The sequence below is a fragment of the Notechis scutatus genome, chromosome 5 (assembly GCF_049901735.1).
Source record: "Notechis scutatus isolate UNSWTSFEM ecotype Mainland chromosome 5, rNotScu1.2, whole genome shotgun sequence".
Classification (NCBI taxonomy): domain Eukaryota; kingdom Metazoa; phylum Chordata; class Lepidosauria; order Squamata; family Elapidae; genus Notechis; species Notechis scutatus.
Window position 1 is genome coordinate 105223306 of NC_142013.1, and position 18800 is coordinate 105242105.

Sequence of the window (18800 nt, forward strand, 5' to 3'; positions counted from 1 at the left end):
CCAAATGCAGAAGCGGCAGCTCCAAACGGCAGTGGTGCTCCAAACATGGAAGTGGCAGCTCCAAATGTGGCTCTGGCATGGGCAGAAGGAAAATCAAAAGCGGTGGGCGCTGAAGGTCTTGGATCTGCCGCAAAGGTGCTTGGCAGGAGTAGGGAGCTCTCCGCGCTCGGCCACGATCGCCCATTAGGAGCAGCTGGTGGTGAGGAATTGCTGCCCGCGGGGTGCTCCTAACAGCAAGTCCTCCCACCCTTCCCCCCATTTTGCATGTTTTAAAATAGGCCTAAATTTGGAGGGAGGGGCTTAATTTCATTTTATGCCTAGAAAACATGCTGGGTCTTCCTATTGGGGGAGGTCGTATTGTTGGAGAAACAAGGTATTACAGAACTGAGTTCCAGATGAGGTTGAGAACTGAAAGGCTTGCAATTGAACACAAGAAGAGCACACACTTAGAATTTACTAATCAAAAAGATGAGAGACTGCAGGTGAGGAAGTGATGTGTCCTCTACTCAAAATCTCATACATTCAGGCAGATACCTAAAGAGGATTCTTGTGCCAATTTTACCTCTTTGAGAAAGGATTGATTTTCTAGACTTCAGTATAGGGCAGGGGTGTCAAACTCAAGGCCCGGGGACTGGATCCGTCCCATGGAGTGCTTAGATCTGGCCCGTGGGGCCACCCGGGAAACAGCAAAGAACTGGCTTACAGTGCTTCTGCCAGCAAAATGGAGCTCAGAAGGGCCATACACGGCCCTCCCAAGCTCCATTTTAGCTGGCAGGGGGTTGCAGGAGGCCATTGCAGCCGAAAATGGAGGTTGGGAGTCCATTTTTGCCAGCAGTGCACTCAGACCACTATAGGCACCCCCAACGCGAGTGATGTTCAGCTGGCCACTCCCATTCTGCCCACACCCCCTCACCCCTCAAGGTCAAACCCAACCCTGATGCGACCCTCAATGAAATCAAGTTTACACCCCTGGTGTAGAGTAATACACTGTATATTGGTTCCAGGTTTGGTCATTTGACTTACAGCTTACTTTTTATACTGGAAGACAGCTTAATGATTTGGTTTTGGTTTTGGTTTCCATTTTGTGCATAGGAGAACATCATGGAGGTGATTAGAAATCAAGAATTTTTGCTGCTGCCCGCAGACGAACTGCACAAACTTCTTGCCAGTGATGATGTGAATGTTCCTGATGAAGAAACCATTTTCCATGCCTTAATGAAGTGGGTCAAATATGACCTTCAAAGGAGATGTAATGACTTGAGTATGTTACTTGCCTACATCCGACTACCACTTCTTCCACCCCAGGTAAATGTTTAGTTACCTCTGGATATGTCTGTCTGTCTGTCTGTCTGTCTCTCTCTCTCTCTCTCTCCATATTGGGGTTTGGATTTCAAAGTCAATATGTTCTTCAACTATTAAATATGCATTTTAGGTGCTATGAACAAAATTCTGGAACAAAAGATCAGGGGAGGGATTCAAATTTTTTAACAATCGGTTCTGTGGGCATGGCTTAGTTGGTGGGAATGGCTTGGTGGTCATGTGACTGGGTGGACATGGCTTGGTGGTCATGTGACTGGCTGGGCATGCCCAACTCAACATCACTCACATCGAGGCATGCATCTCCTCGCCTGGCTCCTCGTGACTGTGGGGATGCTGCAACAGTCGTAAGTGTGAAAAATGGTCATAAGTCACTTTTTTCAGTGCCATTGTAACTTTGAATGGTCACTCCACACAAGCAAAGTACCAGCAAAGGAAGGGAAAAGAAAAGTTCAGAGATGTTCCTGAGACAGGAAGTCTAGTCCTGCCAAGAACGTAATAAGGGTTAATGGAGAGGCAGTTTCTGTAAGCAACACCAGAATGTTTCCTTCCTGCCTTCCTTACAGGATTAGGCCAGTAATTTCTTCTAACAACTGATTCTCCGAACTGCTTAGAATGTTAACAACCGGTTCTAGTGAATAGGTGCGAGCTGGTAGAATCCCACCCCTGCAAAAGATGTTTGTAGAACTTAAGGAACAAAAACAGTGGTGGTATTCTACCATTTCGTCTCAGTTCGGCTGAACCAGTAGCTTCGACAATCATATGTGAGGGAACTGGTTCGCTCCAATGATCAGCTGCTTGCGCAGCACAGCCGATTGCTGTGTGTCAGCTGTTTTACACACAGGGCTTGCAGCAGAAGGTGAGTTGCAAATGCTGCATGTGCGCAAAGTAGTAGGAACCAGTAGGAAAACTTTTTGAAACCCACTACTAAACAAAAATGTTCCTAAAGAGTGCGTTGCATCTTTTCCAGCACACGATCCAGCAGTTCTGGAGATGGACCTGCGGGTTTTTGGAAGTTAAATCTTTGAACAAGAAACATTTTGTGGTGCTTTAGTTTTGTTTTGGAGCAGGGCACTACCTAGAACATTACAATCTGCTTCTGATTTGGAGGACTATCCGTTGGAAAACTCCTGGGCGTCTCTTTCCCACCCTCTAAATGCGGATTGGCATAATATAGAAAATAAATAAAATTTTATTTTCCCTTCCTGTGCATCTTTTCCCATAGATTTTCTCTTCAAGATATGATTAAACCTACAAATAAGAAAGTAAAAATATTAGCCTGCATAATGATAAACCTACAAAATAAATAAATAATTTCATTGATTACCCTTCTTAGCATATCATCAATATGCCTATAAGAAAAATAAATAAGCATTGGAAAACCTAACTCCCTAATTAAAAAGAGAATAATTAAAAACATAACATGTCTGTCTGTGGAGATTCTCAGTCATGCAGGTCATGGTTGTCCCAAAGGTGCTTTTTCAAGAGGCAACTGGACTTTCTGGTTTTTTGTTTGAAGAAAAACTCAGCTCTGAAGAAACCTCTGATGGGCGCTTCTCAGAATAGAAGAAGCTTGTTGGATAAGAACTTTTTTTCAAGAAGCAACTAAAGTTTCTGGTTTGTTTTTTTAAAGATGTTTCACTTCTCATCCAAGAAGCTTCTTCAGCTCTGACTGGATGGTGGGGAATGGAAGGATTTATGCTCCTTCCAGACAGCTGGTCATTTGCATTCTTTTTAGAGAGTTGTAAAGGCCACCTGGAGGTTTCTCTGTATCATCAGGGTCACCTGAGTGGTGTAAATGGGTGTGGAGCTTTCTTGGAACTGTTGAAAGAATGTAAACGTCCAGCTGTCTGCAAGGAGTATAAATCCTTCCATTCCCCACCATCCAGTCAGAGCTGAAGAAGCTTCTTGGATGAAAAGTGAAATGTCTTCAAAGAAAAAAACAGAAAGTCCAGTTGCCTCTTGAAAAAGCACCCTTGGGATAACATATCTATGTTTTTATATTTAGAAAAAAAAAATAAGTTAGACTATTTTTCTTTTCAAAACCAATCTAATTCATGTCCACCAGAAGGGGTGGTGAATTACTTTGCCTTGGAATTTCCTAGCTTCAATCTTGGTTGATGGATTCTCTACCTCAGACACCAGTGATAAAAAAACATGGAAATGGTGGTGTTGAACCATTTTGCAAATATGTTTTCTAAGGTTCTCGCGGGTATTTGTATGTGGATCTTTGGTTATTCGGGTTTTCTCCCGCGTAAGATTGGAAGTATCTAGGCAACGTTTCGATGAAGTCTCATTCATCATCTTCAGGCTTGTGTCTTCCGCTCTGTGCTTCTCAGAGTGATGTGAGCTTGCAGCTGCTTCTTCCTTTTAACTGCTAGTGGGGGTATTACTTGATTGTGTGGGGGCTTGGCTGTGTTCTGATTGGGTGGGGGTGTGTTCTCATTGGTTGGGGGTTTGGCTGTGTTCTGATTGGTTGGGGGGTTGGTCGTGTTCTGATTGGCTGGAGGTGTGTTCTGAGCACAACCAAGCCCCCACCTGAACAGAACACACCTCCAACCAATCAGAACACACCCCCACCCAATCAGAACACAGCCAAGCCCCCACCCAATCAAGTCACACCCCCACTAGCAGTTAAAAGGAAGAAGCAGCTGCAAGCTCACATCACTCTGAGAAGCACAGAGCGGAAGACACAAGCCTGAAGATGATGAATGAGACTTCATCGAAACGTTGCCTAGATACTTCCAATCTTACGTGGGAGAAAACCCGAATAACCAAAGATAGATAGATAGATAGATAGATAGATAGATAGATAGATAGATAGATAGATAGATTAATTATGGTGTATTCACAAAAATATCTGGGAATCGGAGAACAGAAGCTCACATAATTGAATCTGGGCTTCAGCTGAGAGCACAGTCCCTGGAAAGAACAAGGTTGTACAATGGGGCAAAATTCACTTAACAACTGTCTCTCTCTGCAACAGAGGCTTTGGGCCATTTTTTTTAATGTAGAATTTAAAATGAGGCTTGCAATAAAATGAATCACGAGAAACAGGCATCATAGAGGCATGATGTTTGAAAAGTTAAAAGCAGTACACAAATTGCAGAAAACAATACATCTGAGAAACGAAAAGCATGGGACCATTAAAAAGTAGGATTGGGAGCATCAGCCAGGGTGTAGTTTATGTTTGGTGAGTTAGTCCAGCTGAGTCCTGCACACACAGCCTTCTGCAGAATTTGATTATTTCTACACGTATAGTGGAAAGGAGAGTGATGACTCAGCGGTTAAAGATACTGAACTTGTCAGTTGGAAACCTTGAGAGCCGGGTTCGAGATCCAAGCACTGCACAAAGGAGCTCCCGTTCCCTGTCCCAGCTTTTGCTCACTTAGCAGTTTGAAAGCATGAACACGTGAATAGATAAATAGGTACCACTTTGGTGGGAAGGTAGCAGTGTTCTGTGAACCTTGATATATAACCATGCTGGCCACAGGACCACAGAAGTGTCTTTGGACAATGCTGGTTCCCTCGGCTAAGAAAGGTAGATGAGCACCGCCTTTAGAGTTGGACCTGACTGAGTTCTGATCCAGCCTTTGCAAGTAGTGATAAGACATTTATTTGCAAGTAAAACAAACCTCCTTTTTATAACCGGGCAGTAACAGTCTTTTATTCACATGATAAACACAAAGTCAAATGTAATTAGTCCCAACAAACCTGGGTTTAGCCAAGAAATCTGAATTGCTTGTCATATACTAGAAATGAATGGTTGTCTGTGACAACTGGCTGCTCCCAACCCTCTCCTATTTATTTCCCAGTCAGGGAGGGGCTGGCTATTGTCTGCATCTGCCTCTCCCCGAGAGCCAGCTTATTGCTTTCCATTGCTCTCCTTTCTTCTCTGTGCATAAGTGCATCTGGGATGGGCTCCATCTGTTCCTTCCCCTCACTCTACAGATCCCGAAGACAGCTGCCTCCACCTGGGGTAGGACAGAAGGCCCCAGCTCTGTCTCTGATATTGTTTCTGTTCCGAACTAGCAGGCTCGTAAGCCTGAAACTCTAATTGCTTTCCTTCCACGGCAGGCTCGTAATCCTGCACTTTTGATTGGTCCGTGAATAGCCGATTGTGATTGGTCGTTTTAGACTAATCCGATTGGCTAGTTAACGGGTTGCCGCGATTGGATGCCCCAAGCGCGGCAAACTCAAATCATTGGATGTTTTGACAGCAGCCAGCTCTATAAAAGGAGCTGCTGCTGCCTGAGTATTTCGCTCTGTTCTGAAGTCACTAATAAAGAGTTGGAGTCACTATTCGATGCCTCGTCTCCGTTCTTGCGCTCACTCTCCCAGATCTAAGTTTCCTTATCAGAGCCTTCCAAAGGCCCCAAAGCTGGCCCAGGCTCCCCTCCTCCTCCTCCTCCTCATCTGACTCTGTAGCTAGCTGTGTTGGCAGCCAATGGGCCAAACTACTGGATAGAAGAAGCTTCTACCTTTACACATAGTAGATGTATTTTGTCCAAAACAGGACACATTGCAAAGTTCTCCATACAGTCCGGCCCTAATCAGCTCATTACCCTTCCGACATCAGTTTTTGATGAGCAAAGTGGAATCAATTTCTCTCCTTTCTTTTCTGATGACTCCTGCTTTGTGACTTGGGGTGGCTTCCCTTGATATATTTTGTTTACAAGCAAGGAACCACAATGCAAAATAGATCAGTGGAAATGAAAACCCTAAAGCTAAGCCAGATAAATTATTGTTCTAATTTTAACAGATTTACTTTTATGTGAGATTACATATGTAAAGTGTTACATTTTAAAAACCTTATCCGAGATAAAACCGCTTAAAGCTTTCAGTGGAAAAGTGCCAGGTTTTAATTAAAATAGATTCAGGCAGGGTTTAAGAATAATTACACTGGATTTATTTTACAGCTAGCAAACTAAATCAGAATATTGGTTAAGGTAAGACTTGGATCAATTAGGATAGTAAAGGTCATTTGCATTTCTAATACATGTCTAATCATTGTGGAAAGATTGGCTTGTATGGATCTTTAAACTTGTCTGGAATAGAGGGTCTCAAGAGATTGGCTTTATTGTGAATTTAAAAATTCTAAAAGCCTTTTTAAAAATTATATGCTGTCTTGGAAAAAACCCAAAAAGCAGCAGTTTCACGATAAACCTGTCATGCCTGTGTCCTCTTGGGACAATTCATGCCCAATTTCTTAAAAGCAAAATTGACTGGCACTTAAAAAAAAAACAGAACTGAGTTTTAAAATAAAAAAAAAAACCCAATATGGCAGCACAGTTCTGGAAGGAATTTAATTCCTTAAAATTATAGATTTTTAATTCCTTAAAATTACCGGTGTGCAAACCAAGTTCAATATCATAAAGCAAAGGTCTTGGGGAGGACCTTTCCTTATTTGTTGAACTTGCTGGTAAATCTACAAAGTTCCTTGCTGGTAAATCTACAGAGACTGCATTGGCTACTGGGAGAACCTTCTGCATTTCATGAAAACTGTGAGGCCATAGAAGAAATAGACAAGATAGAACGTGTAGACTACAATCTTATATTTACTTGCTCAAAAGTTATTTCAACTATGTATGCATATTGATGCCAATTGCTGATCCATTCCAGCTCAGTTAATGGCATAAGCTGATCCCCAAAACTACCAAATAAGTAAATAAATAAGATATAATAACATCCATTAAATGTTAATAATTCTCCCAAATTTGACTGTCATTTGAACATAGAGGAAGGCCAAAGGATGAAGAAAGTAAGCATGAAGTTATGGATTCTTCTTCCTTGAAGTTATTAAAATAGAAGCATGGTGATCATCTGTCAGAAATGGATAGTGGATTCTGCAGGAACATTCAAATCTGTCCAAATTTGGGATTCCGCGATAGGAACGCAATTGAAGCTTTTGAAACCTGGTGTTAGAGAAGAGTCCAGAGAGGACAGCCAAGAAAACGAAACCAATGGATCACCAAACAAATTGTCCAGATGTCTGTGGAGATTCTCAGTTATCCAGGGCATAGTTGTTCCAAAGGGGTTTTTTCAAAAGGCAACTGGATAAGTGGAGGATGGAAGAAGTTATCTCTATGTCCTATTTGCAACACAGTCCCTCCCCAACAGAGAGGGAGAAATACGACACCACCTTTCTCCTGTTTTACAACACAGTTCTTTCAGCAATTCCAAGAAGATGCCACCCATTTGCACTATTCAGGTGACCCTGTGGGCACAGATAAACCTCCAAGTGGCCTCAACGGCTCTCAGAAAGAGTGGTTAGGATGACTGCAAAGAAGATAAATCTTTCCATCCTCCAACATTCAATCCGCACTCAAGAACCTTCTTGGATGAAAAGCGAAACATCTTCAAGAAGAAAACAAAATCCAGTTGCCTTTTGGAAGAGGACCTTTGGAACCAATTAGCCCAGAGTTTCCCCTTGAGGAACAAATGACTGGACTCAATTGATCCTACTTAAGACCCAAAGTAGCTGTTGTGGCCTGTTAGCCGCTGGCCCCTCCAGCAGCAAATTAGGAGAAGGAGGAGTGGGAGTCAGGTTCAGTGGAGCTGGCAGAGAGAGGGGGAGGGAGAGGGAGGGAGGAGAGAGAGAGGGGGAGAGGGAGAGAACCTGGGCCATCCATCAGCCTTCAGATGGAGAGTCAACAGCCCTCAGATCTGGTAGTGGCTGATGAAGAAGAAGAGGAACAGCTGGATTCAATGCTTGATGCATGGCAGTGCATAAGGCAGAGATGAGGAGAGCAGTGGAAAGCCAAGGGCAGATCCTGGGGAAGGAAGAGCCACCACTGCTAGTGAGGCCCCACCCTAACTCTGGGGATAAAAGGCAGGGGGAGGAGATGAATAGGTGTAGCAGACAAATATTCATCTTCCAGCTGGCCTGACTTGAGATAACCTTTTTGCCGGGGCTTCTGGCATTCCTAATAAAGAAATATTTTGAGTTCAAGTCAGTGGGTTTGTAGTGTTTGGGGAGCTGGGTGAGAACAATAGCTCTCTGGTGAAGGCTTTGGTGCTGATGGAAAGAAAGAGAAGAAGACGGATTTAGCTACAATGATGATTGGAAGACCCGAAGGATCAAATTAGGGACAGATCATCATTCAAGTTTTTAAATCAAAACTATCCATTACTTGCACTATGGGTTATTAAGCCTATTAATAGTCCCTGTTCTTTAATCAAGAAGCCAGTCTTTGATAGAAAGAAGTAAAAAATTTTTTAAAAAAACTGATTAAAATGAAAATAAGGGTAAAATATTACTATATATTGTTTATCATTAATTTTTTTTACTCCAAAAGATTAAATCACATTCCATGGTTGAATTAATATTCTGCCTTTCTAAACTGCATCGCAATGAATAAAATAATGCAGGATATTTTCTTAATAGGATAATTCTCTGTTACTAAACTGTAGAATTTGCTAAGAGCCTAGCTATCATTTTTCAATGGTTTGATATTTTCAGGACTACGTCTGTCTGGGAGAGAAGTTAAATAAGACAGGATAATTAAATTTATGTCTGCAACAGGTGCAATTTGGTTAAAGAGTTAAGCAAAATGATTACAGAGTGAATTATTTAAATTTGAAATACGTGATCAATGTGAATTGGTGTCATTTTTACTTTTACTTCTCATGGTTTTAATAATTTGGTCTAAAGAGATAGATATACTCTGATCTTTCTTTGACGCATTCGAAAATATATCTACTATAATGCATGCCTTACAGTGAAGTTACAATGAGTAAAATAATAATTATATAATTATTTCAATAACCACACTTCAGAAGAGACTCAATGGCCTAAGCTAATGACTTACTGCAATCTTCTGGTTTCAAAGTCTACATATATGATGAATTAAGATATGGAAATAGGCCCCTCACACAATTTGAAAAATCTTTGAAATGTATAATATCCAGACTGAAGCCGAAGAAAATACTTTCCACCTCTAATAGTATAGAGCTTTTGTGGTCAATGAACCAGCAATTATTCTATACCTACAGATTATTTCTTTATTCATTGTGTCTTTGGCTGCTAAAACTGCATTTTAATTTCATACATTTTATGTTTTTACATATGTGTGTGTGTGTATGTATGCTCACACACACACAATCTGAATCTCTACATATATTTTCATGCAACATTAGATTGTTCAACTTGTTTGAGTTTAGAAACTAAAAACTTAATTTCTCACCCTTTCTGTAATATCACTGCTTGTGCCATGTAATAAAATTATCTTTCAGAAGCATAAAGCTGGTTAAATTCCCATTTAGCAGAGACCAAAGATCTATATTGGTCTGAGGATGAGAATGCATAAAATGGTAATCAAGTTTTCATTGCAAAAACATTTAGATGTTTAAATTGAAGAAACTGCTTTACAGCAGATGATGGGATCCTAGGGAAAGGAAAGCATGAGTCTTTCTTCAGTTTTTTTTTTTTAAATGGAATCCCTTTATTAAATTTTGGAACTTGAATATAAAAAGGAAAGTTTTGAAGTTGGGATAATCTATACACACAAGATAATCCTATGTCCTTAAAATATCAGCAGAGATACATACAAGACAGAAAAACATGGAGTATTCATAAAGAATTAACAATTCCAGATAAACTATTGTTAGAGACAGATGATAAATTAATAAAAAATATTGTATCGATATTTATTAGAGTACAAACTTAAAGAAGAGCATGTTAAAGAAACAATGGTGGCATAGGCAAAAAAAAAATCGGTTATAATATTGAATTGGCTAAATGGGAAAAACTTTGATCCACAAATAAGAAAATAACTTTGGGAACACTTATAAGTTTTCCATAATTAATTTTTCCCCCTATTTCTCTTCACTTATATTTTTAAATAATTAAAATGTTCCCATCCTTTCCTAATTCAATTCTCTCATTCATTTTATTTCATTTATTTATTAACAAACATTTCACTAGATTACAATAACTATTTTATCCATCATTTTAATCATACATTGTTTCATATTTTCTAAAAATTATTTCTATTTCTAATATAACAATACTATCTTATGTACCTTTGCAGAATCCCTTTTTCAATTAAATTTTCACCCGCTATCTCTAAATAGCCCCTGTTTCTCTATATCTTGTCTCTGTCCTTTATAACTTCTTTTCCTTTCCTCCTTCCCTCTCTTCTTCTCCCTCGCTTTTTACCCCCTTGTCTCTCTACTTCTAATTCTCTCTTCTGTATTCCCCTCTTCTGTTGCTTTCTAATATTATACTTATTTTTCAAACTATTCTTCTTCTTTTTGGTTGTTTTTTCAAATCTTAAACTTTTCATTCTCTTTCCCCCCTTTCCTTTTTTCCCCCACATAAAATTACTTGTTTATTAAAGATGGCTTCTTCTTTGTCCCAATCTTCTTGTTCTGCAGGCGTTTCTTGTTGTTTCTCATAGTTCCAGATCTCCATTTCTAAGAATTGAAATACGAAGCCAAAAGAACTTCTCCCTTCTTGTGCATCTTCTTTGTACTTTTTAAGTTCCATTTTCAGTTCTTCTAAAAGTGGTGCCATTTTAAACACTTTTAAACAACCACCCAATTGATTTTAGTCATTCAAATGCAATAACCAAAAATCCAGAGATCACCAAGTAATCCAAATACTCCCAAGCTGTTTCTTCTTGCTTCTTTTTTCCACTTTCTCTTCCTGGGGTTCTACTATTTTGTACCAAGTTTCAGTTAAAATGTATCTTTTAGAAGTCTTGTTGAGGTTTTACTGTAAATTCATTTTAATTCCAGGCAGTCTCCTCCCTATTTTCCAGATCCTGCCCCTTTGTTCTTTTTCTCTCCTTTCCTGCTTTTAAAAGCTTTTAATTATCCAGAAATCTTTATTGTCCCTTTGACATTTTATTTTCAGCTTAAATGCCTATTTAAGTCAAAGTGGATTTCTTTTTTTCAATTTCTTGCTTAAATCTCTTAGCTGTCAGTATAGGGAAAGGGAGAGAAGAAAAAAAACCAAATCCTTTCCCTTTTCTCTCTCCTTCGCTGCTTCAAAGTCTTCTTTGGGAACAATGTTACTTTTTTATAGTTTAAATTCCAGGGTACCTTAGTTATTGCTTTTGCAATTTAAACTGGTCAACCAAAACTTTCTCTTCTTATCTTCCTCCTGAACATTCTTTTCCGGTCGAGTTCTTCTTTGAGGTGGCCATTTCTGACCACCGCTGCAACTGCCCACGGGAAAGGGAGTAATGGCCAGCTGAGTAATGGCCAGCTGAGGAGGAGAGATGCGGCTCTCCTCAACCCTGCAGGCAGTCTCCCCCCTCTTCATGACCTCTACGGGGTGGCTTATCCCCGAAACCAGCTGCCTCAGGGTGCTCCAGTAGTGAGCACGGATCAAAACCGCGCATGATCACGGTTTCGGTCTGTCCACGAAGAGGCTCAAACCAGAAAATAACTTTGGGTAAGGCTTATAAAGAAAATCTTTATAAGAAGTTTTACAGGTAGCATCTTCCACCAGCAAGACTTTCTAAAATGTTTAAAAATATATCTCCAAATTGTTGGAAATGTAAAGCTATACCTGGCACTTTTTTTTTTTTTTTTTTTACATATGGTGGACTTGCAATGCTGCAAAAAAAATATTGGAGACTGATTCAAACATGGATAGAAGAAATGGTGAGAGAGTGTATTTCATTTAAACCAGATTTTTTTCTGCTTGGAATAATATCAGAAAAATTTAAGAAGGAAATAATATATCTAATAGTACATGTATTGACAGTGGCTAGAATATTATATGCACAATATTGGAAAAATGAAATTATACCTCCAGAAACAGAAATAATAAGAAAAATTATGATGTGCAGAATCTGATAGGTTAACTTTAGAAATAAAAGGCAAAGGAGAGTCTAAATATCATAAAACATGGAATAAATTTTATAAATGGTTATATAATAGAAGGCAAAGTCAAAATACTAGTAGTTATGATTTGATTAATTAGTAATTAATATTTTAATAAGGAGATTATAAATGATGAAGTAAAATATATTTATGTATAACAAGGATAAGTTGGATGTATTGTATTGTATTCGCATAATTAAAATTAAAAATAAATTTTAAAAAATATCGGTAGTATTTAGTGCTGCTCTATCCATAATAAACATCAGTTTTTCTACTGTACCCTGTTTTTTAGCTGGGAAAGGGACCAGTGACTATAGAGCAGTGTTTCTCAACCTTGGCAACTCTCAAATGGATGGACTTCAACTCCCAGAATTCTCCAACCAGAATGGCTGCTTTGAGGATACTTAGAGTTGAAGTCCACTCATCTTAAGATTGCCACGGTTAAGAAATTTCAAACTTCTATGGATCTTCTAAAGCTACAGAGAAATGATGATAGATCTCAGGAACATTTCAATATCTTCATATTTTTTATGATTTACTGGATTTCTGTGGGATTGATCTTGAAATCCTACCCCCTAAGTTTATTTGACTATGAGTTGTATATAATTTCAGTCTGTGAAAGGCAAAACTTTACAAAATGTTTCATACATTAAGTAGTAAGGAAACCAAAGTGTTACTTATTCACATCAAGGTGCTACAGCCAAAACTACAGAAATGCTTTGTGTGTAATAGTGTTGCCTCTATTCAGACATTTTGAACAGCTGTGATCTTGTTTAACCTGTGTATATTTCAGTAGGATAATCTCTTATCCTCGCTATGAACAAAATGTCCAAGTGAATTCATTGTAGATTACCTACAACACAATACCTTGAAAGAATATAACCTTCATTTTTGGAATTTAGATTAAAAATTAAGATTGGATTGCAGAAAAACTTTTTTTCCCTGTTAGTCCTTTGATTGTTGCTATGATGTTGACATTTAGTTATCATGTCCTTCTAATGAAAATGTATTCCTTTTATGTGTTGGTTTTATGTATCATCAAGGGGATTATATGAGATGTATTAGATCACATTATAGGACTTTTTGAGTAATGGCAGATATAGAGGGATTATTGTCGGTTCTGAAAGCAATAAAGGATGGTTAATTTTCTACCTGAGACTGGGTGCATGTGTGCTTCTAGTTTGTTGAAGTAACCTGCGTAATGATTATTTTTTAGTTAAAAGATTATTGGAATCTTACTTGCTTAGGTTAATCAATTCTCCCTTTCTTACATTAGGTTGATTCAACATCATCATGTCCATCTTCATCTTCATCATCAGTGTGGCTGTGGACTAGGACTGGGGAGAGCCGGGTTCAAGTTCACCCTCAGCTGCAGATGTTCAGTAGGTGACTTTGGGCCAGTCCCTCTCTTTCAGCCTAACTACCTGTGTATTTCCACAGCTTGAGGTAAGTTGGACTGAACAGAGAGACTGGTCGGAAGTTATTCTTAAAGTTAATTCCATGGTCAACTTGAGAATTTGCAATTCAATTACCCTCTCGTAATACCAGGCAAAATGTTCTAGTAAGAGCATAAGCTAAATATCCTTTTAACAATGGTCATTCTTCAAGATCCAGAAAGACAGAAGACTGGGCATTAGTATAACCAAGAAGAAGATTTTGTGTTTTCTTCTAACCTGTGCTATTTGAGAGCCAGTTTGGTGTAGTGGTAATGCACTAGTTCAGAAACAAGGAGACTTGTGAGTTCTAGTTCTGCCTTGGCCACAAAAGCTGGGTGACTTTGGGCCAGCTGGTCTCACTCAGCCCAACTCACCTTACCATATTGTAGACTCAGCTTTTTAATTGTGAATTTGGGCTTGTATGAAGTTCACCTTATCTTTCAATCAATCTCAACCCTCTAATATTCATTACTGGATCTCAGCAAATTGATCCCGCCCCCCACAATGCATCTCTGCCTTTTCCTATGCATCTCTTTTAGCTAGTACTAAAATCAGGTACCTGCATCTTCTATTAAAAGTAATAGTGATTAAATAATGCTTGCTGAGGCTGAACTATAAACTGAAGCTAGGGTTGGAGTATCAAAGGCAGCCTTATATCCTACCTCTTCTTTGCTGCTTTCACAACAACTTTCCAATGTCCTTAACATTTTTATGGGGAGTTTTCCTAGCATACGGACTGGCCCCATGTGCAGGTTGTGTTGGCAAATGCATAAAATTGTGATGTCAGGCCATGCATATGTTGCTTAGATGTTACGGAGAGAGGAGTGGAAAATATTGCCTGTCCCTTGATGGAGAAACTGTCACAGATACATACGATGCATTATTTATTTCTGAACAAACCCCGGTACAATTCCCCTGCGGATGCATGGCAGGGAAGTAAGGTTTATGATAGCACAAGGGCAACAGCTAATTAAATTTTAGTTATTCTGTGTAACACTTTGGGAAGATGAAATGCACAGGAACAAGAGCCTAATGTTTACTTTGCAGACTTATTGAACCAATGTTATGGGTTAATTTACTATATGGGAAATTTTTACAGCATCAGCAACAGCCATAATTTCTAAATTCATCCCCATTAGACAGTAAAACTAGTTATATATTTTGACTGTTATCCAAGAATATATTTAAGCTTTTTTATTGCTATTATTGTTGTTTAAACTGACATTAGACATTAGTTCCCAGATAAATCTCTAGGATATATCAAATGACATTATTTATACCAGTTTAATAAAAGCTGGATGGGAATTTGAGAGAAGGAATTTCTGATTTTAATTAATTAATTATTTGGGCCATTCGAGGACGTCCGATATATCAAATACAGCATTTGGTCTACCCTGAAATATGGGGATCTAGTTTGCTTTCATCTCAGTTTTACCATCTCATGGGTTTCTTTCAAATTTAAATTCATTGGGTTAGCATCAAGTCTACTGTCTTAAAGTTCCTGAAAAAGCTATAGACAGAAGACAAAATAAACAAAATGTAACCTAAAATATTGTTCTAGAGGGAGATTTTAAACTGTAAGATACATACTAAAAGTTAATATTTTATCTATAACTTGCAATTTCTTAAAGTGGTTATTGTATAAGTTACCTTTTTATCTATGCCTTTCATATTTGCTCAAATACTTACAGAATATTTGGTTGGTTGGTATTATTCCTTATTGTAGCATGACTACCAAATCTCCTGGATTTCACTTTTTGTTTCCTGTTCATTCAAGGATAAACTATTTATTTTGGATTTATTAGCATCTCATCGCATGCCACCATTATGTACAAGGCGTTCCCATCATGGAAACCTTAAGAATGTAGTTCCCAACTAATCTTCCCCTTTTCACTTTTATGATTGTGATCATCATCTCTGGAACTCATCTTCCCAAAACATTTCCCTTGTAGTTCTCTCTCTATTATCTTTTAGGAGGTGGACAGAAGCAAACATTTCTTCTTCTTCTTCTTCTTCTTCTTCTTCTTCTTCTTCTTCTTCTTCTTCTTCTTCTTCTTCTTCTTCTTCTTCTTCTTCTTCTTCTTCTTCTTCTTCTTCTTCTTCTTCTTCTTCTTCTTCTTCTTCTTCTTCTTCTTCTTCTTCTTCTTCTTCTTCTTCTTCTTCTTCGAGTTACTTATAAAGTGAACAGATGTTTCAGGATGTAATGATCAAAGAAATCTTAGCAAGTGTCATTTTGATTCCTGCTCTTTAAGAAAGTCTCTTTCCATTACTCATTTTCAAGTTTAATAAATGGTCATCACCATTTGTATGTGATTGCATAATAACTTATGGTCTTTATGATGATGTTAATTCTCTTATTCCTAGATGGGGTTCTTCGCCAGTCTTCAAAGTTTGGTTGGTCTTACATTGTCCAAGCTGCAGTTGATTATGGCCATTTGAATGTCAGTCACTGTTTGGAGAAACAATTATGGAACATATTGAGCAGGCTACCTCTATACGTGCCCTTGTCAATATAGAATTGTTTTAAAGGAAATCATATTTCCCAGTTGTTACAGATCTCTAATCCTTCATTTGTCCTGCAGATGTTGTGGAGAGTAAAGAATGAGAACTTCATATAAAAACAAGATTTTCCCCCAGGGAAAAAAAAAACAGGGAGATTTAGGATTTAGATATTCCTTTCCATGAAATTGGGGGAGAAAAACTAGGTATCATTTCTGACTTAGGGATCTTTTCATAGGGAAAAAGAAGTTTCCATAGAGAAAAGAGGGGAACATCAATTGTTGAAATGCTGGAAATTCTTGAGAAAAAATAAAATGGGTATTAACATTATACTTTCTAAGACCTCTATTGAAAAGAATGTTCACCCATGCACCCAAGTGTCGTTCTGTCTCCTATTCTCACAAGATCATGGTAATGTACCACTATTTTGAGAAGCAGGATGAATAACGGTTTAGTTTCTCACTTGCTATGCTGATATATTGTAAAATGCCGTGTAACTATTTCACTGATTACTGCTCTAAATAAGTCTATGGCCATCTTGTTATCTGTTCATCTGGATTGTCGTTCTTGTGGATTTATTTATATCTTTTCATTTACTGAAACAAGAGGCCTCCTCAATGTCCTTTGTAAGTCCAAGCCTTCTACATCACAGAAGCTTGTGCAAGGAGATCTGAGGATCAGGCCTAAAAAGTAGAATATCCCTATTAAATCACAACTCGTATAATTTACAGATTTTAGCGGACCTAGAAAACCATGCACTTTTTAAAGATGATTTGGAATGTCAGAAGCTGATACTGGAAGCGATGAAATACCATCTTTTGCCAGAAAGACGGACACTTATGCAAAGCCCGAGAACAAAGCCCAGAAAATCTACAGTTGGGACCTTGTATGCTGTTGGAGGAATGGACAACAATAAAGGTATACCAGTTAATAGTTGTTTTCCAGACAGACAGTGTGAAAAGATTACCTTTCTTTCATGTACTAGCTATATATCCATTTTTTAAAAAAACTTCTCTTGTATGACTAGCCATAGGGTCTGCAAGATGGTATTGTAAATTACCCTAATTGGTTCTTGAGCAATTAAAAACTACATAAAGTAATAACAAATAAAGAGCTCAAAGTTGACTGCAATGTGTTGAGTGGATAATGGTCTAAATATCTTGTGATACTTTACTATTTTTGACAGTTGTAGCAAGTTGATGGAAGGGAAAATATATCTACTCATCTCCTATTGCTCTCTCTTAGGTCTCTCTCTGGTTGTTATTTGAACAAAGTGTTCCCTTTGACCAAAATCTTCAGCTTATTTGTTCAGTAATCTTGTCTCATCTAGATTGTTGAAAATAGTTTCTGGCAGGTGGAGCTCTGAAACAAAGCTGAATAAGTATCCCATAGGTCATTTGTTGAACCACAGAAATCTGAAATGTTTACCAGTGACATCTGTAGTGATAGCCACAAGCATTTGAAAATGGGTAAAGCCCTGCTCCTTTGCAACGTGTGTTACACACAATGCATGCATGTAAAAAGGGACCAGGACCAGGTTTGGGAATATGTTGGTTCGGGTGAACCTCTAGCGCCGAAGATCAGCTGGGAGCAAACCGGTTCATTCCAATGATCATGTGGGCTTCCCCTGTGCTGTACTGACCTTTATCATCCTAGCTGATCACCACTCCTCATCTGTGTTACTCCCTAGAAGTAATATAGGAGGTAAGGATTTTTTTATTGTTGTTCACGTGCACGCACAGTGCATGTCAGGTGCATGCTGGCATGATCACCAAACCAGTTGTTATACCGGCAGCATCCCATTCCTGGTCAGGACTTTGATTTTCTAATCCCACCTGTCATTTTGAAGCCAGTAGCCATTGTTGATCAGAAGACCAGAAAGAACATAGTCAAAACCAATCCCTCTTGTGGTATTCTGCTTGGACAGTAATCCAACCTGGAGCTGTTCTGCATTTCCTGTTCTGGATTTCATGTAGAAACCCAGCTACAACATACAGCATTTAGATTAAAAATGTATAACATACCAGCTTCATGACCATCTAGATTGCTAAGCAATTTTCAGAGGCATTAATATCTTCTTCCTTTTGAATGTTAGACAAAACACTTTAAAAACAGCTAGCTTTTCTAGCCCATGGCCTTGGATTTATAATTGCACTGTAATTTACATATATTAGATTTTCCTGACAATAATTAAAATTGACATTTTTAAAGTGTGTTCTTCTAAGCCTGATTGGGAAAAACTACAGTCCATTGGACAAGGAAAAATGAACAGCATTTGATGTTTATGGCCACTGTAATGCCTTAGGTTAATTTACTTCTTTTTCCTTTAGGTATGCATGTGGTTTACATTTTGGAAGGTTTGACCTGTTCCTTCACATTGTGTCTTGTGAAAATTAAAAACTTCTTTATGTAGTTGTGAAATAAATAGTTTCCTGAATCCGTACGGTCTTTGAATCGGACAATGAGCTGGGAAAACTGCCAAGTAATAGTTGCTAATGTATTTCCAGATTTTATTATTAGACCAATAATTCTTCATATACAGAAAGAAATCAACAATCTGCTTTCACACCAATATAAAATTAACAGTTACATAAACATTAATAATTCACTTGTGTTCTTTTGGCTTATGGACACTGAGAATAAACTCACCTTGAGACTTGGCTAAGGATAATCTCAGGAAGGTTTCTAGGCAAGTAGGTAAAACTAGTGACA

General features: G+C 38.4%; 1 protein-coding gene across 2 annotated transcripts in view; it reads left to right on the forward strand.

The window, feature by feature from the left end:
- KLHL1 (kelch like family member 1) overlaps window positions 1-18800 on the forward strand; it is a 126896-nt gene that overhangs the window by 74459 nt on the left and 33637 nt on the right. For both annotated transcript variants that reach the window (XM_087967435.1, XM_087967436.1), the window contains exons 5-6: window positions 1093-1305; window positions 16820-17006. In XM_087967435.1, coding sequence (XP_087823561.1) covers window positions 1093-1305; window positions 16820-17006 — 400 coding nt within the window. The remainder of the gene's footprint in view (window positions 1-1092; window positions 1306-16819; window positions 17007-18800) is intronic.